The 27,980-nt window shown below is 37.0% G+C and overlaps 1 protein-coding gene across 3 annotated transcripts in view; it reads left to right on the forward strand.

The window, feature by feature from the left end:
* The first annotated feature begins 1,030 nt into the window (after positions 1-1,030).
* LOC129775775 (sialin) overlaps positions 1,031-27,980 on the forward strand; it is a 60,647-nt gene continuing 33,697 nt past the window's right edge. Inside the window, exons 1-2 of one of the 3 annotated variants that reach the window (XM_055780863.1) lie at positions 1,031-1,174; positions 13,617-13,727. In XM_055780863.1, coding sequence (XP_055636838.1) covers positions 13,709-13,727 — 19 coding nt within the window. In that variant the 5' untranslated portion in view covers positions 1,031-1,174; positions 13,617-13,708. Of the gene's footprint in view, positions 1,234-13,616; positions 13,728-27,980 lie in introns of all 3 variants that reach the window. The other 2 variants (XM_055780862.1, XM_055780861.1) reach the window with 2 other exon arrangements.

Genomic DNA, 27,980 nt, shown 5'->3' on the forward strand with positions numbered 1-27,980 from the left:
CGGAGGACACCGATAAGATAAACTACTTTTTTTTTGCGCGACAACTTTGGTTCGGTGAACCAACAACTTTCAATAATTTCGCAAAAATGACTCACACGGTGAATTTGTATTTCTCCGCGGAGATCATCACGTGCGCCGTCGTGACGTAGCCACCTTTTTTTTTCAGCTTGCCTCCGCCTGCCGTTGTTCCTTGCCGTGTTGTTTGCTCATCGTTTGGCGCCAAAGGGCAGGAACAGTTGCGGCGACGTGTTGGGTGGATCGAGGGGTGTTAGTGTTAACAAAATCTGTGAGTTATCGGTGGTACAAAGTGAGACACGATTTTACTTCATTACAGAATAATCTACATGGTGGTGCAAAAATATTGCGAATTGGTTGCACAGAAAAACCGTCTACGCCTGATAGGAGGATCTCATCACGACTCACAGTCGACGGAAATAGTTCCAATTCCATAGCACAATAAATAGAAGAAATGGTTTTTGTATCACTTTAAGTGTGCAATTGTATGACATATCCTATTAGAGTTAAATGCACAAATGAATTCGTTTTATTACGTCGACATCAGAATCTTCAAAACAGTGTGGGCTACGATCACACTTCAATGTTCCTGATGATGTCCCAGTTTTTTATGGTGGTAGTTACCAATACATCATGCAGCTCCAATTAAGAGTGTATCCTCCGCAGATGATGGATGGCGATGGGTGGATTGTGCCGCGGGAAAACCGACGCAATCTGAGCGTCTATACAAGCGTACCAACCATGGCTGCCAAAGAATGAATTAAAGTACAACCAAACGATGGGCGCAACGTGTGTGCGCTTGTGAGGTGAGGCTGAGACGCCCGCCGGTCGACGGGTAGAGATGGGTGTAGGACACCCAAGTGTAGAGACGAAGTTTCAGAAGAATGAAATGAAGAGCAGAGAAACGCGCCACGCCAATGTATAGAATACGAACGACTACAGACGAACGGTACGCCGACGTATGCGCCCTCTGGCTTTGGTCCGGCTTTGGTTCAGCTAGACTAGCGCTCGCGATTGATCGTCCGATTCAGTCTGTTACTCGAAGTCGTGCCGTTTGGATGTGAGATTGTGGAGTTCAGGATAAGGTTGAAACGTGCAGTGTTGTGTTCAAGTGTGACGTTATAAAAAAAAAGTTCTGCTCCATACCAACAGTGATTAGGTGCGCGGCATATCCGTTATTAAAAAGTGGGTTTTCATACATTTTTTGTGTTCACACCGGTAGTCTATTTTGATGTTTCTTTTTTCCTCAATATTGACAAGGCATTAAAAACAAATAGAGCTGTCAAAATAATCGCTAAGTTCATTGAAGAGAACCTTTGCAGTAGTGCACGCGAGTATGGGTGTTCGAATATTTATAGATATGCTAATGTATTTAGATGACTTTTTTCGATGTAAAACAATTCGTGGTTGCTAACGCTCTGCTATATGGAAATATTACGTTTGAAGTGTGGTTAATGCTCTTCGAACTGTGTGGTAAATTAAATGAAAAGAAAGCTGTGCTCAGGGGCTATCTCACCATATGAGGGCATGATGAGTTCTACGTGTGTTCGCTGACCGTGAAAGTAAACGGTTCTGTCGGCGGTAGTCTTCAAACGGCGTCTCCAACCGCCTGTCGAGGAGAAATTGGCAGCGTTGGATTGCAAGCATCGTTTTGTGCAATCTCACTGCAAAACATCAACTGTACCAGCTGCAAGCGAACGCTAGAAGCCAGAAGAAAGTAGTCGAGAGACCAGGTGGAAAATACATTGAAAGGCACAAAACCATCCACGTTTTGTCTTGAGTTCGCAATCATCGAAACGAAAACCAATAAGCAATCCAAACGCAAGAAATGAGTGTTTGGGGAGAAACCAGAAGCGCATCCCCGGGGTGTTTAAAAAACGTAACAAGCAGCGTGTTCCGGCAATTGAGTGATTTGGCACCGGCTTTTGGCGTTTGCTTTGCCCACGCACATTCCTTACGGCTTTTCTCTATTTTAAAATGTGTTTCTCAATGGACGAGAATCTTGTGCTTCTTCAGATTTATCATAAAACATGACGAGCACAACCTTGACCTAACATACCGGCAAATTTCATGATCAAGGTTTTTACGTTGGCTGAACTGTGTGAGCACACGTTTTGGTTCAGTAATCGATTTGTGCGAGCACAACTATGTTTTGGCCCATTCGATCAATCCAACACATATCTGCTTGATGTTAATTTACCATTTTCTCAAATTGTCGTTTCATGCGCTCAGCGCAAACATTTTGAACACGCTTCGAAATTGATTCAATTACTGGTGATCATCATTCACGAGGGAAAAGTTCCGCAGCTACTTTTTTGACAACGTTACCAGTGTGATCAAGCATTGGAAGGGAATTCTTTCGCTGAGTTCTTGTATAATGGTGGACACAGATTGCTTATGTTTTATATTGATCATATTTTTTAATGAGATCCAAAAACACCTTTACATAAATATCTTGGTTGACAAGATAGAAAGTTGACGTCTACGTTGAAAGTTCTTATTTTAATAAGATCTAAAACTTTGTCCAATATACGATATTGCTATCTTGACTTTAAACAGAATGAGGATTAGTTGTAATTTTTTCAAAGAAAATATGAAAAAGTTGTTGTTAGTAAAACTTTTTCCCTGTGAAAGAGTTCATCTTCCAATGTATGGACGACTTGTTGGAAATTGTAAGGGCTATTAATTTTTTGAGAATTTAAAAAAATACGTTTTTGAGAAAAATTAATTGACCATTGACCAGGTATATAATTGCAACGAATCCTTCTTAAAAATGATTATCAGATTACGTTGATTCATTTGGAGTAAAAAAGGCATCGCATGAACAAAAGTTGAGAATGTTCATGTTACGATTTTTCTGGTATTCATAAAAATCCATTGATGATAATTGGAAAATCGAAGAACCCTCGATGTTTCTATTTCATGAATGCTTCTAATATCAGTTTGTTCTGGATGTTCCCAAAAAAGACTACAACCTAGAGGCGTTCCGATAATAGATAACTGCATTGCGCACCATTGCTTGTGGGGATGAAATTTCCTCTGGGGACTGATTAAAGATTTCCAACGCCAACAGAATGATGAATCAGGGACAAATTCAAAACAGAAAGGTAATATATCGAGAAAAAATAGAAATGTCAATCATGCTAAATTCAGAAATACTGGACAAGGCACAGAAAAAATAACATTCAACGATCTAGCAATTTCGAATATTGGCAGCACGTCAACCACAATCACAAAATCTTGGAAGTAATATTATGTGGTTCAAAACAAATATGTATTTGGTTAATGAAGACAGAATTGTATGATTAGTGATCCTGGTAATCAAATAGAAGTACCGGATCTCGAAGAAGGAAGAATATTTCACACACAACTTCCCTAAAGCCAAATTATCGGTATAGTGAATGATCCATCAGGAAAGGATGAAGATACCGATGTTGGGAAAGATGAAGATAAAAAAAGAAGAATAGTTACAGTAATCAACTGAAAATGGCAGCTCTGAAAAACAACAATGCAATTCATACAAAACTTCAATTCAAAACTTGAATAATACGATAGAATGGGAAGAACAAAATAACTCAAATTTAGCCACAATGTCTTCCACACAATGTCTTCGAGAAAACAAAATAAGTTGCTGTGAGAAAAGCACTGCAACTATAATTTCGTTATATCATATTATACTGTGTTGTTTTACGTGTTCATGTGAAAAATCTTGTAATAAATGTTTTACTATAAATTTTGCATGTTGCACGGAAAATAATGTTTAACACGTTGAGTGCCACATAGTTTTAGTGACTTTCCCGTCAGGCCACGCGCTGATATCGTAGTACAGCAATGCGAAGCGCAATACTACTGGAATATTAGAATCATCTCGATGGAATTTTTTAAATGTATCAGCATCGTTTCTTATCCTAAGAAGGTATTTCTGTTCGAAAGCAATAAAATTTCTGCGAAAAAAATAAAAAATTAATTTCTACTTTTATCATCATATTTTATACTGTCAGATAGCGGTGACTGACGTGGCAGTCAACGTGTTAAATCATACATATTGGAGAGAAAAAGATTTTTCATTTAAAACAAATATTAGGCTGTCAAAAAAGTCCTGCGGTATTTCCGCGAGGTGTCGTTGTAAGCGCGTAGTTCTAGTTGTATTCATTGTATCGAGTCATACTATAGCTTGTTGGAAAGGTATGCGGTGTGCGCTATAATATAGTCCTTGACAGTGTTTTGTTTGGTTAAGTCGTTCGTGAGTTATAGTGTCGCAAATATGGAGCAAAATAAAGAGAAAATCCGACATATTTTACAGTACTACTATGACAAAGGCAAAAATGCATCTCAAGCTGCCAATAAAATTTGTGCAGTTTATGGACCCGATACAGTTTTCATTTCCACCGCACAACGATGATTTCAACGTTTTCGTTCTGGTGTAGAGATCGTCGAAGATGCGCCACGCTCCGGAAGGCCTGTCGTCGAAAATTGCGACAAAATCGCTGAATTAGCCGAGAAAGACCGGCATAGTAGCAGCCGTAGCATCGGCCAAGAGCTGGGGATTACAGCTTAAATTAATTTTTCAAATAATAATAATAATAATTTAATAATTTCACCTAATAAATTAATTTTTCTTTTCTTCAAAAATGGAATAAACATTTCACATTAATCGAAGTATTTCATTTTAATTCCCAGAATGAAGGTCGCAAAAAAACTTGAAAGACAAGAAAAAATGCATTGATCTTGAACCGTTATCGAATTATTCGATTAAATAATTTAATTGAATTATATTATAAGAAATTCAATAACTGATATTCATCCAGAACTCCGCTGACAATAATACCGTTGAATCCAATCTGGTTCTACATCTGGCATTTAGTTTGAAATCTTGGTGGTAGAAAAGAACGCTTCAGCTGGACCTGATGTCACCGTTCCATCTCGTCACAATTTTCACTGTCAGCATAGTGAATGAGATGGTGTAGATATAACTTGTTACCACTTGTTTTGTTATGACCAAACTTACAAAACTGCTTCTCCTAAGTTTACAACCACTAATTTGACAACCTTGAAAGGGATCCAATGTTTACGAAAATTGTCAAGTAGTTTTTGGTGAGATCAAAATCAATGTTCACTGAAAAACAAACTTACTAATTTTTTGTTTCGATCAAAAAGATCGGAAAGATCGAAAAGAAAATTTCGTTTTCGTGATTTTTTGGAGTAGAAACAATCGATCCGAAAAATCGGAAATCGGAGAGGAAAAGATCGATCTTCTAAATATCGATCCAAGATCGCCCAATCCTATTCTCTATCACTAATTTTACATTCTCTAAAGCTATCCAAATATTGACATTATGTTTATAAAATTTGTCAGGTGGTGTGATTAAAATCGATGTACTCTAAGATCTTCACGATTTTTTCGAGCACAATCAATCGATCCAAAAAAATCGGAAATCGAAATGAAAAAGATCGATCTTCTGATAATCGATCCAAGATCGCCCAATCCTAATTGAAACATGTCAATCAAAGCTAGTTTGGGAATGTATTCTACATTTAAAACAATTAGCTGCAACTAATGATGTTTACCTATACTGGGTATAGGTAATGAAAAATCCGATCTCTTAGCTAAATTTGGTTATTCAACTAAATTCGTCGAGCCCTAGCCATTTTAAGGATTTTCTACATGCTGTCCGAAATCCGAGCTCAAAACCTGCGAATTCTCACTGATTGAGGCCAACTGGAGGGCTCTATAAACATCAAGACAGTCTAAATTTCATTACACATTGTAACAGAATAGCACTCAGCATGAATAAGAAGGGTCTGCTAGTTCTTTATAAATATAATGCAAACTGTTCGAATTTCCAATAGACTATATTTCAAAGCAGACATAGTGTGTTTGTGGATACACTTGTTTTGTAGAACGTAAAATTTATCATCAAAGAAAACGCGAATGCGGTCTAGCACGTTATTATCGTTCTTATCATATTTATTACTTTATTGCCTACAAATGACAAATTTATGAGTCTTGTTATTGCCAATAGCAGATGTAATCGCAGATATGTCCATTCCTTTCATGATAGAAGTCTGTGGTCACATGGTTAATTTTCAGTATTTAAATCCCACCATATTATATCTCGATCTTGAATCGCAAAGATTAGCAAAGCGTTCGACATCTTTATGCGCGCACAACACGCATCACGTGATTCCCTTCTCGTTGCATTCCTGAATACAACAAGTTGTTGCTACAACTCAAGCCACCCCCTTCTCCTCCCATCGTGCAATCATGAATTCCTTTCGAGCCAGCGATAAAGAAAACCATCGGTCGAAGCAAATACAACCAAATTCGTTCTTCTTTACATAATTGGACTGCTTCTCGAGACATTGCCTGCCCTCGGTGGAGAACGGGTCGTAACGATCGGACCATCGGACGATTAGAATGTGGAATTTATCAATCGTCGCTCTTGTTCGTGATCTTGATTTATGGTCCTGGCGAGCTAGGCGTTTCCTAGCATCACGCATATGCGAAGGGATTGTATTTCAACATTTTTTATGCTCCATCATGCGGATATATTCCTGGCTTTTAACCTTCAGCAGTTCCTAGAACGTAGCTGAAAGGTTCCGATAGAATGAATTAGCGGGTTTGATTGAGTGATAGGGTTCTGTTTCCTTCCCCGTGGCGCGATCGAATCCTAGCTCTGTTGGTGTGTCTTCGTTCGAGGTTAAGCTGGACGACACTCTCCCACCCCGCTGGACCGCACCATGGTTCATCGGAATGTATCCTCCGCCCTGGAAAATGTTGATAAATATCTGCAGCGCAAAACAACGCGAACCGGTTTCACGTGCCGCTGCTGCTGACCCCCGTTTCAGCGTGCATTGACCTTCACTTGTTCAGCACATTGCGTAGAAAATGGTCATTAAGCTGTCTCACTGGCTTCTATATCCGTACTTAGCCGAATTTGAGAATGTTTGCATCGAGTTTAAAATTCAATCGATGGTGCTGTCATTTGGGTGGAGGCGTTCTGATTAAGTCAGCAAGGTGAGCACGCGAAACCTTGAGGAGGAGGAGGAGGCGGAATCAGGCCTCAATTCGCGATCACGAGACCATCGCTTATTTCGCTCGAACGTGGCATTTGCAGGCCAAAAACGTGCTCACAACTTGTTTTGTTACCTAGCTGGCGGTGGAGCGCCGGGTGAGGATTGAAATTTGATGCGTGAATCACTTGACGCCTACCCATTAATGTGTTAATCTTTTTTTTGCGGTGGCGCAGTGGGAAACTCCCCTGACTTGCAGCACCCTTCGTTCAGGAAGGCTTGAGAAGAAACTTTCATTTCCGATAATACCATGATTTGTTGTGACATTTTAAGTGCTATATTATATCATTTCTATATATGCAAATTAAGTAATTTATTTGGTTGAGATTTTTTCGATATTGAATCACCGGAGTGTTATGATAGTCGCAAACAACCTGATAACTATCGATTACACGTAGAAAAAAAACATGAATGGGAATATCTCAATCCTGATCCCCTGTTTTCCCCAGACTCTTTTTCTGACTATCACTTGTTACGATCGGTGGCACGAATACATTTTATCAATTGCCCAGTAGCTTTATATTGAGTGATTTATCGAATTCCTGTTAAATTAGCAACATTCATCAGATGAGAAATCACCTTCTAGGAAACTAACGTTGTTTCGCCGCTAGCATCCTTTGCTTAAATCCTGCTACACTGCGTTTCATAACTATACTGCCCATGATTGCATAGGAGACGTAATCACCAACACCATTAGTGTTGGGAAAATGCATTTTTGTTGTTTTTTGGCCAGCAAGCATAACCATGCAAATTTCCGATGAAATGATCTGTCCAGTTGAAGGATATTATCGGCAAAAAGAGGGCCTAGGTGATTTTGCGGATTATAACATATTTTTCCATTTGGAAAACGCTTGCGTCTATTTATGCGGACAATCAATCGTTTCAATGAACATTTGTCCGCATAGCTAGACGCAGTCTTTAGAAAACAAATGCAGCGCTGCGCTTGAGTTTAATTTTGATCAGCGCGCGCTCAAAGAAAACTCGTATTCTCTCTTGGTGCGAAGAGCACAAAATTCATAAGCACTACAGCGCAAAATGTACCCGGCGCAGAACTCAGATATTAAACATTTCTTCTCACTTGTGTGATACGCGTCTCATTCTACACACACACACACACACACCACACACACACATACACATACATATCAAATTCTAGCGCCCGCTTAGTCTTCGTTCGTTCTAAGCAAAGCATAAAAACAACAGCGCGCCCCCATTTGAACCGTATACGCTTGTGTGAAGAAAAACACCTCAACAGAGAGAGCAATCGAGATTCAAGCGCGCAGTATAGAAATACGGCGCAAATTTCAGCGTAAAACTCAGCTTAAAACTGGGCGTAAGAACGGCGCTGACAACCAAACATTTCATCTGTGTTTCAGAGCGTGCTCATTCGCCAGAGCGCATGTGTGCACAAGGAATGGGAGCTCAGCTGGGTACAAGCATCTTGTTGTGCATCAGTATAGTCAAAACGTCTTCGTCGGTAGTTTCAGTTGTTATCGGATAAAATCAAAAAGGTTTGGAAGAAATTTAATGTCTGGAAAAGGTGCTCTTGGTTTGTTGCGAGTCTATGATAGTACTTTTTTCCTGAAGAATACTCGGGGATATAATGAGAACAGCAGGCTCGTGGTTTTTCATTTAATTGAATTTGTAAAGGCAATCTGCAATGTTGATACTTTTAGCCACATGATTTACCGACATCACGATCAATCGCATAAAGATGGTGGAGTGACTCACTCCAACGGTATGAGTAAATGCTGAGTATGTGGAATTATTCAATGTTGAATCCGAGGAGTTATAATGCTAAGAACCAATATTATTTTAATTTTACTAATGATCTGATTGTTTCATAATCTACTTGAAGATTCAAATGCAGAAATTTAGGTAATTATAACATTAAAAAACACAATTGCTTCTCTTTGTTCATCGTGTACAGAAAATAGTAATTATATGAGCAGCGTTTCAATGGTTTCTTATATTCATCTATTTGGAAACACAAAGTAATAAGACACTATCGTGACAGACATGTTTGGACTCCACAAAGAATGTGATTTAAATGCAGATTTAGCTTATAGCACAGAATACTGACCATTGTTGATTTTCGAACGATGCATAAAAGCTGTTTTTTCAAAATTGCTCAAATGTTTTCGAACAAAAAATGTTTGTTTGTATGTAGAGCAAACGTATTACATTGTGTAGAATGCGAAACAGCGAAAAAGTGGATTTTGTTCATTTTGTCGTTTACGTCTCCTGTACAAACATAGGCAGTATAGAACCACCAATTTTTCAGAGTTTCCAGAGATATGTAAGAAGTCGGATGAATTGAAGTATATAGTGTAGAATACAAAAACTATCTTCATTTGTAAGACTGGCCATTTGAACTTTGTTGTTGTGTCCAGGCGCGAAATATTCAAAACAGTGAAATTCCATAACTATAGAAGCAGATGGAAAAACTCTCACTCATTTTCGAAATTAATGTCAATTTCACATGAATTACAATAAGTTTCTAATTCGTAGGACATCTTTAGTTCTCAATCAGTTCAAATAACCCATGGTTTCGACCAACCTGCGCCATGTTTTAGTGTGTATCTCGTTCTACGCAGAGAATACTGCTCGTTTAAGCTCTTCAAATCACTCACACTGCTTGTGAGCTGCTTCTACTATTCGTATGATCACTCCTCATAAGTTCTTGATAGGGGTTTGATTTGGTAAACAAGCTGATCAGTCCAGAATCTGGAGCACTTCATGCCATGACTTTCCGAATTTCATGAATTGATGCCAAATTACCCAATTATCACATTGTTTTTTTTTCTGTAAAATCAGCAGTAAATGATTCTGATGTACTTCGATGCACTTTTCACTGTTCATTCGTGTTGCGCTGCCTAATCCAGTCCTTTTTGAAAATATTTTCCTCAAACCATCAAACTGCCACCTTCAAAGTTACGAGTTGAAAAATTACATGACAAGTTCCGTAGGTCCTTCCAGTATGTAAAAATTCTATTCAAGTTGGATTTCTCCTGAAATAGTGAAACACAGTCTATGGTGGGGATACTCAAATTAGTATCTGGAATCTGTTATTCAAAAAAAGAAATCAGGTTTTGAATATCGAATTTATAATCTGGATTGTAATCTTGAACTCAATATTGGAAATTAATTACATCTGACGTTCCGAACTTGAACACTTAAAAGAAAATCATAAATCATATAAATCATTGAAATACGAAATCTACAATATAGATTCTGATATTTTCCATTGGCATTATTAGCATTAGCACCGAATCTTCAATATAAATCCTAATATGTGTAATAAATGTGACCATCGAGCCAGGAGTTTTCATACAATAAACCACAATTTCAGTTTGCAATTTGAGACTAAAGATCATATTCTGGTACCTGAAATTGCAAATCGTGAATAATTTGATTTCAAATTTAGATTCATTACCACCTTAAAATCAAAATTGGAATGTTCATCTTGAAGCTGGAGATTCCGGAGTTTGTACTCCGGAATCTCGAATCCATATCCTCAATCTGGCTATATGAATCTGACTAGAAACTCTGAAGGCCTCATTCTGATACACACTACAAATTGTATTTTGGCAAGGTTGAAAGTGTGGAAATAAAAATTGTAATCCGTATCTGGAAACTGAAGCTCAAAATTGATGTTTGTAATATGATACTGGTTTAAGAAAAAAAAAATCGTTTTATGATACCAAATCTGAAAACTGACAATATATGAAACAGTTGACATTTGAGCTCCTTAAAAATCAATAGATCTCGAATCTACGATCAGGGAATCCGGATCATCATTCTAAAAACTTGAATTTCAGTTTTCAGATTGAAGATTTTTTATTCCAAAGATTCAAGATTCAAGATCGAATCTTGGATAAAGACTTAAAGTCTCGGATATAGGTTTTCGTATATGGTTTTAGATTACATTTTTTTTTCTATGAACGAATAACAGATTTCAAACTTTTCACGATGCGGAATTTGGAATTTGGGAAGAACTGAAAATCTGAAAAATTATATGGAATTCGTCTTCTGAATCTAGAAATTGTGTCCTTATAAGATACCTGGATATACTTTCACAGTTAAAATTACAACCTTAATTCTAACCTGACGTGAATCTCAAAATGATATAATCCAGATTATGTTTTTGATTTAGATCTGGAATTAAACGATGGATTATTGATATGAAATTCGTTTCTGGAAGCTGAGTAAAAAATTGAGAATATTGATTCAAATCATGATGTTGACATGGATCTGAAGTTACATTTTTTAATTTCAATATGGATTTCATATCTGGAATTTTAGACTTGTGATCTTGCCAATCTGAAGTTTTGATTCTGTTCTGTAGAACACTAATCTTCAAACGAAATTGAGAATCTGGGATCGAAGCATGCTTTTAATTTGGAACTGGATAAAAATTATAGACTTTCGATATGGAATTCGTATCTGGATTCACAGCTTTGAATCTTTGTTTTGATGTATCAGTCCATTGTTTGAATTTTGTTCTGTTGAATACAAATCTTCAAATGAAAGTGATAGACTGTGCTCGAATTGTGTTTTAGAATTGGGTCTGGCCTAAAATTATGGATTCTCGATATGGAATTAATTCTCAACATAGAAATTGAGATTCGCGTACCAATTTCAAACAAAAATAATCCCGATAATTCGGTTCTTCTCCTAAAAATCTTTGAATCTTGCATCTAAAATTCTGGAGTTAGTATTGAAAATCCGTTTCTAGGTTGTGTAGTATGGAGCTTGAAATCAAAAATGTATTCAAAATCTAAAGTTTCTATCCCGGATTGCTTCCGTGGTCCATTCGGAGAGCGTCTCACATATCCATTTTTATGAATTCAATTCAAAATCCCGACTATTATTTTCTTTAAACTGACCTTTCCCAGATCGCATGATTCGATTCCCGCACACGGATTTTAGACCGGGACTTCAAAATTAGATCTAAATTCTGGTGACGGATTTATAATCAAACTTATCAAAACAAAAATTGTTGTCTTTTTTGAGCAAAGATCGAGGTTCTGAATTCAGTTCAATGTTTTCAGATACTTTTATGTAGACTTTGAACTGATATTCAAGATTTGGATTGAAAGTTCCGAGCTCCAGATAACAGATTTCAGATTAAATATTTTATTTCATTTTCTGATTAAAAAGATTTACAATCTACACACAGACTGTAGATGAGCAATCCATATTTTTGAAATCAGATCTCAATTTTTAGACTCCCGAATCAGCTTTCAATGTATAACTGGAACCTATGAACAGGATTGAATCTAGAATTTGCGTCTGTAATCTGATATCTTTACACATTTGGAATCAGCACTTGCATTACTTGGGTTGAGATTTGAAAAATAAACTTTAAATCTAGAGTCTAAGTATGGAGTCCCGATCTGGATTCTGGAATTGAACATCCGAATTTGAAACTGTATTTAATTTAATTGATCCGTCTCTCAAAACGGAATGGTTAAGTGAGTTGCGAATCTATGGTATTAATATGGATATTTTTATGTTTTGTGGAGAGTTTTCTCAACAAGACTTGGTTTAGATAGCTTACCATCAACACGTATGAACAGTCAAAAGTGCAACGAAATATTGCTATAGAACTATTTAATGCTATTTTTGCATCGAAAACACCGTAATTAGGTAATTTGGCATCAATTCATAAAATCCGGAAACTCATGGCCTAGTTTATTGAATAGGGGTTTCAGATTCTGGGCTGGTCAGCTTGTTTTCCAGATCAAAACCCTGTCAAGAATTATGAGGAGTGATCGTACGAATAGTAGATGCAGCTTACAAACAGTATGAGTGATTTGAAGAGCTTAAACGAGCAGTATCCTCTGCGTAGAACGAGATACACACTACAACATGGCACAGCTTGGTCGAAACCACTCCCAATGGGTTCTTTGAATTGATTGAGAGCTAAAGATGACCTGCGAATTAGAAACTTATTGTAATTTATGTGAAATTGATATTAATTTTGAAAATGAGTGAGAGTTTTTCCATCTGCTTCTATAGTTATGAAACATTGGAATTTCACTGTTTTGAATATTTCGCGACTAACAAATGAAGATAGTTTTTGTATCCTACACTATATATTTCAATTCATCCGACTTCTTACATATTTCTGGAAACTCTGAAGAAATGGGTGGTTCTGTAGTTATGAAACGCAATGTATAATAAAATATGTCATACTCTTCAAAATTACAAAGACTTTCTCTTCGCAGCGTTGTCCAGCCTTTTTGTTCACCATTTACGAGGGACAATTAGTATCTTCCAAAGTTACGATTTTTTAATCATCTTTCGTTGCGATCACTTAATGCCTTGTGGATCGAATACATTATTTTTTTTAGACAGCTACCATCATCAGCTACTATCAGATCGGCCTTGGCATTTGCTACTATCGGAATCAACAAGTTTGTTTGTTTCCAATTTCGAACGCCTTTCTACGTTTCCGCTTGTCCGTCCCCGTATCAATGCTAGATTCTAATTGTGCTTTTTTCTACTCATCTCCGTTTCAGTTGCAATACCTTGCGCACGAGGCCCAGCGGGACCGGTGGCAGTAGCACACGTAACAGGAGAAACCAGCAGCGGAAGTGTGGGGATCTAGAGAATGACTACAGGTGGTAAAGGTTTGTAAACTTTGAGCTCATAAGCTAGTGGAACGGAACCGTTATTTTCGGCTATGAAATTGAGTGTTTGGTAGAACACAACGCAGATGTGGGAGAATTGAATCTAATTATAGCGAAAAACAAACAAAATGGTACACTTTCTCCAACTCCTCATGTTACGAACGTTTGCACAACGCATAGTGTCGGGTAGTAAAGGTCGATATCAGCCGCCCTGTCATCCTGGCGATGAGTTTCCACTAAATAACACACTGGTGGTGTTAATCGTTTTTAGTCGTGTTTGCTAAGGCAAATACTGCCTGTAGCGACGAGGCATTCAACATTTGTCGTAGCATTCGGTATCACTAGACGAGTTCACATGAAGATAGAAATTCAGCGGGCTGATAATAAATTTCCCGCACGTTTCGCGAATACTTGTGCGCGATATAGCAGCACTAGGTCGGAATGGGCGCTAGTCCCATACTTTTTGCATGGTACGAATGGTACTAACATCCCATAGAAAAACTTCATCTTCTCATCATTTTAATGAGCACTAGGTTGGGATTCGGTGGTCGGATTTTTTTAAGTAACAAGTTCAAATATTAGCGTGCCGCTTACCACTTGACCCCGATAGCCACTGACCCCATTATCAAATGCCAAACAGCGGAGCGACCCCATAGTCTCGTAGCGGGTGTAGTTAGAGCGAACTAACCGATTAGAACGGCTGATGATGATTACAACTGTCATGGTGATATCATTCGGTACGTGAAGATTGCCATTGCTGATTGCGTTCCATGACATTTATGGGTGTTGAAATGCCACACTTCCATACGTTGCACCGGTTGTCAGCTTATGATGGTCCAGTGTATAAAGATGGAAAAAAATAAATTGAACAAACTGCATCCATTTAAGTATGTAATATTTTATTCGAAAACATTTTGATTGCATTTCTATTTTCCATTTTTGTCATATTTGGTTTGTAATTCGAGCTCATCAATTGGGTTTGTTGAGACCGTTCATTGCCATGATAGATTTTAACTCTCTATGCAACATCCCAAACGATTGATTTAAGGGGAAGGTGGAAGGAAGCCACAAATGGCGCTCATTTCTTTCATCTCCCTCCCTCACCCCTCGCCGAAATTCAATAATTTTGCGAATCAGTGTGTAGAAAATGATCGTTTTCGCACACTTCCCATTAAGTAATATCAACCGAGCTTTAATCGATTACTCACAAGATATCAAATTTTCATCTGTCCTCGCAATGTATAATGAAAAACGTCGGAAAACTCGAGCTAGTGCTCTGAAAGTTAAATTTTCAATTTTCAATTTTCCGCAATAGTTTTGTTTGGATTGGTGAAAGCATCGTTATTTTTTCGACAACATCATCGAAACAGCAATAAAAACCACTCAATAAAATTTTATTCCTGAGTCATAGCGTTTCATGTCATGGAAATCAATAAAATAAAATTGTGTTGATATCAATACCATTATTATTTTCACGTTTAATGAGTCTATAATGTAAATTTTAGCAATTTTAACATTGGTTAAGAAAAATTTATTGCAGAGCTAGGAACACTGCCGCGGTTGCCTCCGCTGTCAAAAATAGTAAACGAAAAAGTTTTACATTCAATCAAAATGCCTCAGCCAACGAAGAGAAGGGTTACAGCTCTCCAACGTGAATATGTGAAAAAAATACGATCAACTAAGGAAAATATTGAGGAATTATAAACATCGATTTACTGTGTGGAAGAACTTGTTAATACCGAATATTTGCCATCGGTATAAAACATAATTGCACTAAATTATTTAAAAGATCTACGTTTTTCGAGATTTGAATTATGAGCTTGAAAATCCAAATTCAGGAGCAACTATCGACGTCCCTTCTTCAAGCCCTCTGCGCGGATATGACGAACATATTATGTCTGCTGTTATCCCGGAACAAGAAATGAATTCTACACCTGCAAAAACACCTTCTATATATATTTATATTTGTAACTGTTCATCGGAACACATCGTTCATACATTTTTCTTCAGTGTTGAATTTTTATTTTTTTCTAATGTATTCTAAGACTCGTGTCAGATGAGGGCCACACAGTCTGATAAGTGAATTGATCTATTTACGTACCAAATGCAAAACAAACGCCGTACTTTGCTCTTCTCTCACGAACACTTTACCCCACGTGGTTTTACCATTACAACGGCTTCGTCCCACCTTCACCTCAATGTTTCCCCTCTTTTTTCTAATGCCTAATCCTTTTTCCAAGCAATTGAAGCACATTTAATGAAGCTGCCAACAACACAATACAGGTTGCATTGCCGCTTATCTGAATGATTATTTTGACATAGGACTATGACTTTGATTTCTATACAGGGGGGTCACTCTACGAAAAATGTTACGATGCATTAAGAGTTTTCAAACGCATATTAGTCAAAATCGTTATTGCGACATATGTTGTGTTGTATACTATTAGACAGGAAATTTATCCAGCAATTTTTTTGCTTGAAACATGAACAAAAAATATAGAAAAAAAGTTAAAAAATCTGACTATCAAAATAGGTATGTTTTTTCGATTGCACGAACCACTGGCCTCCCTCCCTGGCGCAACGAGCAATCTTTTTGTCTACATTCGGGCGTTAGTTCACAATGTTAATCGATGCGTATTATGAATTATTATACATTTGTCGGTAATAGTGATAAATGTTTTATTGTATGTTGTTCAATCAATTCGAGCTCAATTCACGTTTTTATCGTGTAGGTCTTGCTACCAACAATTTATATAATGTTGGTCCAGGATATCATGATATCGAGCATATTGTTTGGTAATGTACCATACCTAATTATGATAGTTTGAGTAGTCGCGATCTTAATATTATGTTCTCCATATGTGGAGGTTCAACCCGATGTAGTATACAATTTCTATCTCTTTGGGGCACTTGTGATATATTTCGGAATGAAAGAACTCAGGCACATTCCACTAATATAAATATCACTATATTCTTAGTTCCGTCCTCGCGTGCATTCGACACTTGTTAACTTGATTGGTTGGAAATGTAAAAGACCTGTTGCTTGCATTCGACATGTACTTTTTATAATGCTTAAACTAAAACTCTACACAAGGTAGCTTCTATTCTAGAGGAGGAGGAGCCAGCAAGGAAATATGTGAGCGCGTTCGATTGGTTCGAACGGGTCAATACGGAGAACAAAAGGGTAGTGGTTGTTTCTGTGTGTTGTCATTTCACACTTGGTTGAAGTGGGTTAGTTCTGCATAATGTTACGCTGCAAGAGTGAGTGGTTGTTATTTAATATTATCGTATGCAGCTGTGAGCTTGTGACATAAAAATGCATTTGGCCTACAAACATGTATGACGATAATTTATGGCGTGGGAATGAATTTGTGGGAATAGGATCGTTGGGATTTTATGACAAGTGGGAAAGGATAATGGTAATAGGTTATCCCGCTACACCATCCCTCTTTGGGAGAATGATGTAACCGGGTGGAATCATTTATTATTATTATATTCATTATTATTGGGTGTTATAGCTTCTCCTCTTACATATGGTTATCTAACTATATTTACAGGTTGTGATAATTTCGTAAATTTAATTATATAGTGTATTTAATTTATAATAGTTTTAATTTGTTCTGTGATGCTTATTGTATAATATTTGTATTTAATGATTGTCGATAATTATGATGATAATAACAGTGATGATTTTAATAATAATTATAATTGGGAAATAATTGAGTAAAAATGAACTTAATCTCTGATACGTACCAAATTTCTAATACCCCCTTCCCCCTAACGGAGGAGGGAATTATAAGTAATTAATCTATTTTTATGTACAGTATGAGTGTTTTGGGTTTTCTCATCTAATAATGTCGCGTTTGGGTGATTTATTGATATGACCTTGTATGGTCCTTGATATACCTTGTCTAGTTTTCTTCTGTTTTCGTTAGTCATCATAACTAAATCATTCTCATGTATTTGTATTGGGTTTGTATCTTTCTGCTGATCTTCACGACGCTTTTGTTTGATTCTGTCAATTATTTCTTTTGCTGATTTTGTTGCCGTTTTGAGTTTGAATTGTAATTCTTTATGATATTGCTCGATATTGTATACGGGTTCAATGTGTGATTTTAGGCTGTATGGCAGTGTTGCGTTTCTGCCGAAAACTAATTCAAAAGGTGTGTATGAAAAATCTGTATGTGGAGTGGTGTTGTAACAGAATGCGTAGTAAGGCAACCAATCATCCCAGTCGCTCTGCGATGGGTTGATGAATTGTCTCACGTATTCATTAAGACAACGATGGTTTCTTTCTAAACTTCCGATTGATTGCGGGTGATAGGGGGTAGAAAATTTTTGTTGAATTTGGAGTAATTTTGAAATATTGTCGAATAATTCATTCTTGTATTCGGTTCCTTGATCAGTTTGAACAATTGACGGAGTACCGTATACGAGAATGCAATTTTCTATAAATGCTCTCGCTATTGTGGATGCTTGTTTGTCTGGGGTTGGTTTTATTATTACGTATTTGGAGAGGTTACATTGGATAGTTAATGCATATCTATTTCCTGAATTAGATTTGTTAAAAGGTCCGATAGTGTCAATAGATACACAATCAAAAGGTTTTTCTGGGGTGGGTATTTTTATAAAGTTTTCCTTGGTCGGGGTTTTGTGTTTATTTTGTTTGCATTGTATACAATTTCTAACATATTCATAAATTTCTGATTTCATTTTGCTCCAGGAATAGAGTCTACTGAGCTTTTTATATAATCGATTGGCACCTATATGTCCTCCAATTGGTGCATCATGATAATTTTTCAGGATTTTTAATTTTTCTTCTTGGCTTTCTATCACACGCTTGGGTGTGTAGAGCACTATTTGCAAGTCTTTTAGCGAGTCGTTACAAGTCTTCTTGAAGAATTGAACGCTGCATAATTGGAATATCACGCTTGATAACGCTAGAGCTATCGCGCTTATTCTTAATTTTTTGGCCATATTTTCAACTTTCTGTAATAGATTCCCTAAGGTCTCTTTCGAGTTGCTTGCAATTTTTGTATTTGTCGACATTAATTCTTTGAATCCTGTTTTATTTTTAATTGCGCATTTCATATTATTAAATTCATTCTCGCTAGCGTTTTCATTATCTTCGAGTGCGCGTCCGCATTGAAGTTTGGGTAGTTTTTCCCATTCGGTTGGTTCAACTGCCTCGTATACTTTGAGTTGATCAGGCTCATTGACATCGAGTACAGTGTTATTATTCAAATGTTCGTATTCCGTCTGATTCATATTTTGTTCTTTTCTTGTCATTGCTCTCGTTTGAACGGCTAGGACGTTTATTGTTTTCAAAGTTTCAGAATCAATTGCTATTCGTGATAATGCGTCGGCAGTTACGTTTAGTTTTCCTTGTACATATTGTACGTCAAAATTAAATTCCTCTAAATCTAGTCTCATTCGTGTTAATTTGGAAGATGGATTCTTCATTGAAAAAAGGTAAACAAGCGGTCTGTGGTCTGTTTTTACCGTGAATTTTCTTCCGTATAAGTATGGTCTAAAGAATGTTATTGCCCAATGAATGGCAGTAAGTTCCTGTTCAATTGTTGATTTATTTGCTTCACCTTTGGTGAAGGCTTTACTTGCGTAAGCGATCGGTAATTCGATTCCATCGCAATCTTGGGCCAATACTGCGCCACAGGCAATCTTTGATGCATCGGTTATTAGTGTGAATTCTTTTTTAAAATCGGGAAATTGTAAAATTGTGGGAGAAATCAGTGCTGATTTTAAAGAATTGAATGCTTGCTGACATTCAGAGCTCCAATCGAAGACTGCATTTTTTCGAAGGAGTTTGTTTAAGGGATGCGCAATTTGGGCAAAATTTTTAATAAATCTTCTATAATAGTTGCAAAAAGCAACGAATCGACGGACTTCATCCGATGTGTTTGGTGTAGGGTAATTTAATATGACTGAAAATTTTGATTTATCTGGTTGGATGCCAGATGCGGATATATTATGACCTAGGTATGTGACATCTGGTCTAAAGAATGAGCATTTTGCGGGGTTAAGTTTCAAATTATATTTTTGGAGTTGTTTAAAAACTTTTTCCAAATTACTTAAATGATGATTTATGGAACATCCGACTACTATAATGTCGTCAATGTAAAGGAAAGCACACTCTGGTGGTAAGCCGCTGAGTGCAATTGTCATCATTCTTTGGAAGCTGTTTGGGGAAATATTTAATCCGAAAGGTAGTCTATTGAATTCGAAATGACCGTTTGAAGTAGAGAATGCTGTTAGTTTTTTGGAATTTTCGTCAAGTTCTATTTGGTGGAAACCTGACATTAGGTCTAGAGTAGTAAAGTATTTGGCTCTTCCTAAATGATCGAGTATTTCATCTATTCTTGGAAGGGGAAATTTATCTGGTGTAATTTTTTTGTTGAGCTGGCGAAAGTCTACCACTAATCGCCACTTTTTATCTTGTGTATTAGATTTTTTTGGCACTAAAAGTATAGGGGAATTATATGGAGAGGTTGATGGTTGGATGATTCTATTTTCTAACATATTTGATATTTGTTTATTTATTTCTGTTATTTGGGCCTCTGGAGTTCGATAATTTTTTATGTAGACGGGGTTTTTGTCGTTGAGTTGAATGTTTTGTTTATAAAAGTTGTTGGTAGTTAAGAAGTCATCTTTTAAAGCGAATATTTCGTTATAGTTTCTGCAGAGATTTATCAGTTTGTGTTGGGCTTCACGGGGAGTGTTAGTTAGATTTAATTCTTCAGTTAATTTTGGTATACGATTAGGGTTGTTAGTTGTGTTGTGGTTGATTGTAAAATGTGTTAACGGTTGGGTTAGTGGCTTGAAATTTTTGGGTAGAAGTATTTCAGACGTATTGGTATTAATGATTTTAACGAATTGTGTTTTAGAGTTAACTATGGAATTTGCGCAAAATACTCCAGGTTTGATTTCTTGAGAAATTATGACAGTGTCTTCTTTTATATGTGGAATTTTTATTTCTTTGATAATCTGGCATCTGGGGGGGATGACTAGATGATCGTCCCATGTGTCATGGATCGGTACTTCTAGATTAGTCTCATTGAAGAAAAAGGATAGTAACCATGTCTTCAAACACAGATTACATTCATATTTTGTTAAAAAGTCTTTTCCTAGAATGCCGTCAGCTGTAATTGGGAATTGTTTATTCACCAAATGGAATTGGTGTGGAATTTTATTATTTTCTATAAGTAGACTAGTGTTGGTACTACCTATTGTTTCAAGTTTGCCTTCGGTCACGCCGTTTATTATGCATGTATTATTTTTGTTAATTTTCTGGGTACGTTTGATCAAATTTTCCTTTAGGATTGATATATCTGCCCCTGTATCAAGAATAAGAACGCATGGTTGTTCGCACATGCTTAATTTAACTATAATAAACATTGAACAAGTAATATTTAGGTTGAAAATATTTGATGTTGATTTCGGTTTTCCTCCTGTTCTTCGTCCGACAACGCGCGGAGGTTCGCAGCCGGGTTTTCGGAGTTTTCCGCAATTCTAATGAAATGTTGCGGTCTGTTGTAATAGTTTTGGCTGCCATTGCCCCTAAAGTTTCTGTTTTGGTTAGGGAAATTCTGTTGATGATATTGGCGATTTTGGTTAAAATTTTGGTTTTGTTGAGGTTGATTATTGAATCTACCACCTCTTCCTCTATAGTTATTAAAATTTCTACCACGATTGTTCTGGTTGAAACGGTTAGGATGCGGGTAGGGCGGTTGTCGCTGCCCGCGATTGTAAATAAGCACATTTGCTGATTTGGTTGTCAGCGATTTATATTTATTGACCTTCTCCACTGCGTCAGCTATGCTGGTGAAGGCTCCCGCACGTAATATAGTTTTTAATTCAGGGTTATCAATGCCTTCGATGAGGGCATCGATTCCTGCTTGGCAAGCGAGTTTTGCTGCTCGTTGCGGTGGTGTCTCTTCCTTGATGTGTAAGTCGATGAGTTGTTCGGTCAGCTCTTCAACTTCCTTACATAATTCGTCTGCTGACTGTTTTTTTATAGACTTCAACTTCGCTAATATGCTGTCGGCGCTAGTCTTTGATATACATGTAGTTTTTAAATTTGTTAGCAGTGAAGGTATATCCACGCTATTATTAATTGCTCTTCGGGCCTTTTTGTCGAGTCTGGTCAGTAGGAATTGATATACCAACGCTTTGTTTGCGCTGGGGGAGATCTCATTTAGTAGTGTGGCTGCACTGATGAACATATCGAGTCCATCAGGTGAGCCGTCGTAGATTGGCACCATTGCGGCTGCCTCTTTGTAATCGAATTTGGACATTTTCGGTTTTTGTATTCCAACAACGAACAATATCGCAAGAGCTACTTCTTTGAAAGATTTTTGTTTAATGATAATGTTTATTTTATTTCTAATATCTTGATATATTAGATTAGCATTTTCGGCAAGCAATAACAACTCTTCAGCCTCTTTATTGTGTACGAGAGGGTCTACTATTGTTTTAATATCTTCAGCTAATTTTTCAGCTTCTGCGAGCTTGGTTCTCAATGTAGCTTTTCTTAACTTTTTAGTTTGCTCGGATCGCAGTGATTTTGCAATTACTTGTAATTTCTGTATTTTGTTTTCTATTAAACTTGCCATTAAATTAAAGGCGAAAAAAATTTTTTTTTTATTTCTGTTTTTGTTGATGTCTACAACAAGTAGTCTTACAGCTTAGCACATATTTTACATGAACATTTTGTGTTTTTTTTTTTTTTTTTCCATTAACAATTTTTACTTCAAAAATTTTTTTTTTCATATTTTACATCTTATAATTGACTTACCATCTCTGTCGGCGGTATCCTACTACAGTATCAGTAAGGCTGAGCTTTGTGAAAGGTGTCACATAGATGGTTGCTCCATGGATGTCTTCAATTTTGATATTGAAACCTCTTTTCGGCTGCTTCGGGTGTTGCTTCCTATATTGCCGCCATCCGATTTTTTCCACTAATGCGATGTGTTCCGCTTGGGCCTCCGCCTGGGCCAAGATGTCCTTGATGTTCTCGTTCCACATGTTTAGTTTTTCCAATGGTCACTAGTTCGTGTAATGAGTTTCTATTGGTTCGTTCACATGGGTGGTTAGCACAGTTCCGTTTATTAGTTCACTTTGGTCTAGTTGGCACGTCTTCGTTGATTAGTTCACTTTGTTCAAATTTTGAAAAAAAAAATAGTTCACTTCTGCCCTTTATACCTGGTTGAGCTGTGCCGCTCTCACTGCTCGGGAGGCTACTCTCTCCGAGTGATTCTTATAAAACGTGTGCATTAACCGCACAACACCGTAACCTAACGCAGCACCAGCAAGGATGCATAAAGCAATCGTTTGCGGTGAACTCGACACTGGGGCGCTCGACACTATCTCGTCTGCCGAGAAAAAGCCCATTTTTGAACGTTCACTGTTTCGTCAAAACAAAAAAATTGTTTGGTTTCACTCATAGCCGAAGATTCAGGCTAAAGTCTCGGTCGCCATGTGGAGGTTCAACCCGATGTAGTATACAATTTCTATCTCTTTGGGGCACTTGTGATATATTTCGGAATGAAAGAACTCAGGCACATTCCACTAATATAAATATCACTATATTCTTAGTTCCGTCCTCGCGTGCATTCGACACTTGTTAACTTGATTGGTTGGAAATGTAAAAGACCTGTTGCTTGCATTCGACATGTACTTTTTATAATGCTTAAACTAAAACTCTACACAAGGTAGCTTCTATTCTAGAGGAGGAGGAGCCAGCAAGGAAATATGTGAGCGCGTTCGATTGGTTCGAACGGGTCAATACGGAGAACAAAAGGGTAGTGGTTGTTTCTGTGTGTTGTCATTTCACACTTGGTTGAAGTGGGTTAGTTCTGCATAATGTTACGCTGCAAGAGTGAGTGGTTGTTATTTAATATTATCGTATGCAGCTGTGAGCTTGTGACATAAAAATGCATTTGGCCTACAAACATGTATGACGATAATTTATGGCGTGGGAATGAATTTGTGGGAATAGGATCGTTGGGATTTTATGACAAGTGGGAAAGGATAATGGTAATAGGTTATCCCGCTACACATATATGTCTTCCTTAGAAGCCCTCTTCACTTCCTCAAATTCACATGCCCATTCTCCTTTCCCTTTTCTTATACATAAGCAGAATTTAGCACCCAATGAGATCAGTTCACTATAGCAGCTACACGAACTTCCCAAGAGAGCATAATGGCCACAGGATACTTAATATACATCACCTGGCTATAAAGTTATTACAATCCCCTACAAACAATGTTCCGGACAACGTGGCGACGAAGAAGAAATGCTTAAAGAATCTTAACTCTTTAGACTTGTGTTCAAAAATGACGAATGATGGCTCTTTGTCTTCTTCTGCATAGTTAAATAAACAGAAGAAAAGGGTAGTAATGGCTTTAATGGTATTTTTGTGTACATTTTTGAACAGAATGTGGTTCCGGATTCTACCACGTTATCTCATCTAATTATCTCATCTGATTAAAGGATACAAGTTCATACAGGAAATGATTTTTTTAGGGCTTCCATTTAATCTACCAAAAAAACAAAAAAAAAACAGATTTTGAACAACGAAAAATCTCTATTCAAATGCAATTACTACACACAATCACAGTCCTATGTCAAGATCCCGTCCGTGCCCCTAGGCCCAAACCTATCAACTTTTTTTTATTTCTTTATTTTTGAGACTTTCAGCCTCCTGGGCTGGTTTGTGTCAGTGAACAATTGAAACTATTTGAATAACGATAATACACACTACATCATTGACATGCATGCATTGACATTGTAATTGGCAAACTTACAAAGAGGTACTCAAAGTAAACTTTCGCATTATACCTAGTGCCACTTGTTGAAGACTGTTGCAGTTTTAATGTTGCATTCCCAACTACTATGTGGTCAAAATTTCACGGACAACGGTCAATTGAATGTTGAACAACTGATTTAAAACGATAGTGTTGCATCGCAACAGAAATGAATATTAAACAATAAACCGAAGTTAAGATTTGGTTCAAGTAAAATTTTTGTCGCTTTTTCAGTGTTATTCTTAAATTGATTAAAGTGCAATTTCACATTGAAACACACCTTTTTAAACTAATTTTTTATCGCATGACCAGTTTTAGTTCAGACCTATTTTTTCTGATTGGACGTATCCAAAATTATTCAATTTTCTTCAAAAAAAAAACAACTTATTGTGTAATCGAAATAATTAGTAGTACATAATATTAGTAGTACAAAATTAGTAGTTCATGAAAATGAACTAAAAACAACTGCGCTATACCGAGCATGAGCACTATTTCATATACCCCCGTGATTAGATAACAGGAAAGCCATGATCAAAACAAAAGAACAAGAGCCTTCCACTCACCGACAAATTTTTGGTACGATAGCTACGATGAACAAAAAAGCCATCAATATTTTTCATCGTTTGCATTGGAAGGATCATTGTTTCCTTGTTGGTGCTTGCGTTAAAATTGATTTCTTTGAGAATAGAAGTTTGTTTTTTTTTGTGGAATTCAGAATATCATCCCAAAATTGAATTGGTTTGTCTAGTCGAAAATATGATCATGGTTTGTCCACTTTCTTGAATGCTCTAGTTCAGCGTGCCTGTGCCAAAGTTGGTATTAACACTTTGCGATCGTATTACATTTGGGCATGGGTGTCAAGCTGGTCGGAATTATTTTTTTTGAAAAAGCACTATATATAGATGTTAACTTAACAACATATTTTAATGTGATGTTTTCATATAAATAAGATTTTGTTGCTTGAGACTCTTATAAGACTATTCAAACATTTATGCAAACAGTAGTTCTGATACTTATGAACAATCTTTTCCATCACACCAAAGTATTACAATGACTAAATTCTGCTGTTATGATTTTTGTCCCACATTCCTATGCATTCAACGCACTGTGCGTTGTCTTGGGTGACTACTTGGGTGTGGGTGACTACTTTGTTTGATACTGAGAACCGTTATCTATTACTCATAGAAGCCCTTATGATTTGTGAACAGGTTCATTCGACATCAAGCTTCGTTTAGGAAAAGCATAAACTGAAACTTGGTTGAGTAAAATATAACATTAGCATGGTTTCTTGCTGTGGTGGCTGAGAGCAGACAAACGACCATAAAGAGTTAAAATGTTTCCAAACAAATAAATAAAATAGTCTTTTTCATGATTTTCAGTAGTTTTGATAGGACAATTTTACGGATTCACATGTTTAAAGGTTTATAAAGTCCACCTTCTATTGGTGTCAAAGCGCCCCTAATTCGACCTAACTTTTAATCAACCACCAGATGATTGCTTGGAACGTATACAGACCTTTTTTGGATTATAACACTTACAAATATTGTAAACATCATGCTTGCACACCATTAGGATCAAATTTATACATCTAAATCATGCATTTAATGCATTTGGATGACCTCAATTCTGATCATGGTTTGTTCAATGCGCTGATGTTGGTTTGTCCACATTGTTACTATGGCAGCCGATTGGCGCGCAGCAGTTCATGTTGTCCTTCGCACGTAGCAGAAATAAAGTTTCTCTGTGTTGAGTGATGTTCACCTTTAAAATGCCCGAGGAAAGGCAATATTCTGAAGAAAGCCTAAATTATGAATGAATCAATATGATGACAGTAAACTCAAGAAATAAGAAATGCAACATCTACTTGAAAATTCGATTTTTTACATTCGAAAATGGTGATTTCTAAGACCGGACAAACCATAACCATTTTTCGGACAAACCACGACATAAAAAATGGATAATTTGAACGCCTTATGGTATTATTAGCAACTTGGGGACAACAAAATCATTTACCCTATATCAATTGATTTTTGTTCAGTTATATGAAAAACTTATGTTATGGAATCATAGTTTCTGATCAAAAATAGTACAAAAAGAACTTCATAAATACACAACTACACATATGCCAGGTTTATGAGTATGGAATGCTTTTTCATAAAAACATATTGAACCCCGGAGTATGTAAAAAGAAGTTTGTTTTAAATATGTTCCAATCGATGCGAATATCATGCTGGTGAGCATCTGCTTTTGGTGAGAACCATTCATCAAGCCCTTGTTATCTAACCTTGTTATCGAACCGAAACGCTGTTAAATCTAGTGAATAAGGTGAGTTTCGTAGTACTTCCGGGAAGATTTCTTCCAGGTTGTCGCGTATGATCTTTTGTTGTCTCTCTTCTGATGTTTTGATCGTTCTTAAAGTAGCGAATGTTTCCAATTAGTTTGAAATCTTCGACCGATGATTTTTTACGCTTGGGATTCTCAAAAAATCTACCCCTAGTAACAATGCACTTTTGCTGTATCATGCAAGCAAGATTTCGCATGTGTTTTTACGTTCTTCTGTCGGTATCTCGTCCATCCCATGTGGTATCATCTCCCGAGTCCATCTGCTGACTTACTGATTTTTTTTTGTCGTATGCGATTTGTTGCTTGTTCCGACGAAAGCTCAATTGCTCTACGAATTGTTTTCGTGTTTGCGAACTGTCCTCATTCGATAGTGTTTGCAATAAAGCTCTTGCTACATACACATGCAAAGAGCCTATTTGGCACACATCGCACGTTTACATTCGTAGTTTCGTTTGTGGCAGGTAGAATGTAGGTTAAGAATTTCTTGATTGTTAGTTGCTATTAACTCATTTTGTTACTGTTTGCTAAACACCGAGCATATGTAGTTTTGGGTGCAGCAGATGCGGCAATCGCAACGGGGAAAAGTGCTTCCGCGTATTTTCCATGAATTGGCAAACTTCTGCTACGTTTCCGATCAATTTTCTCAAATACATATTCAACATCTCCATATGGCATTCTGTGACTTAACATCCAAAAATCATAACCGGGGTTAGTTGATCTCTTTAGCTGAATATGTCCTTAATTTTAGCATAAAGTGTGTGTCACATCAAATTGCATCACGGAAAAAACGCTGTAGAAATTCGCCCAGTAGACTGATCCTTTTGAAAATTTTAGACAGCAAAATAAAAACTATTAAACAACTTTTGGCATTTTCTTTTTATTCATACTTCGAGCCCAAGCCCGTATGCTTGCACCTTCTTCTTTACCCCGTCCATAAGGTTCTGTACAACGTCAGGTTGTAGTTTTTTTTAACAGAAATCCATTTTCTCTTGAAGTCCGCCTCCGATTTGACAACTTTTGGTTTCTTCCAGAGGGCCTGCTTCATAATCGCCCAATATTTCTCTATTGGGCGAAGCTCCGGCGCGT

The sequence above is a fragment of the Toxorhynchites rutilus genome, chromosome 3 (genome assembly GCF_029784135.1).
Source record: "Toxorhynchites rutilus septentrionalis strain SRP chromosome 3, ASM2978413v1, whole genome shotgun sequence".
Classification (NCBI taxonomy): domain Eukaryota; kingdom Metazoa; phylum Arthropoda; class Insecta; order Diptera; family Culicidae; genus Toxorhynchites; species Toxorhynchites rutilus.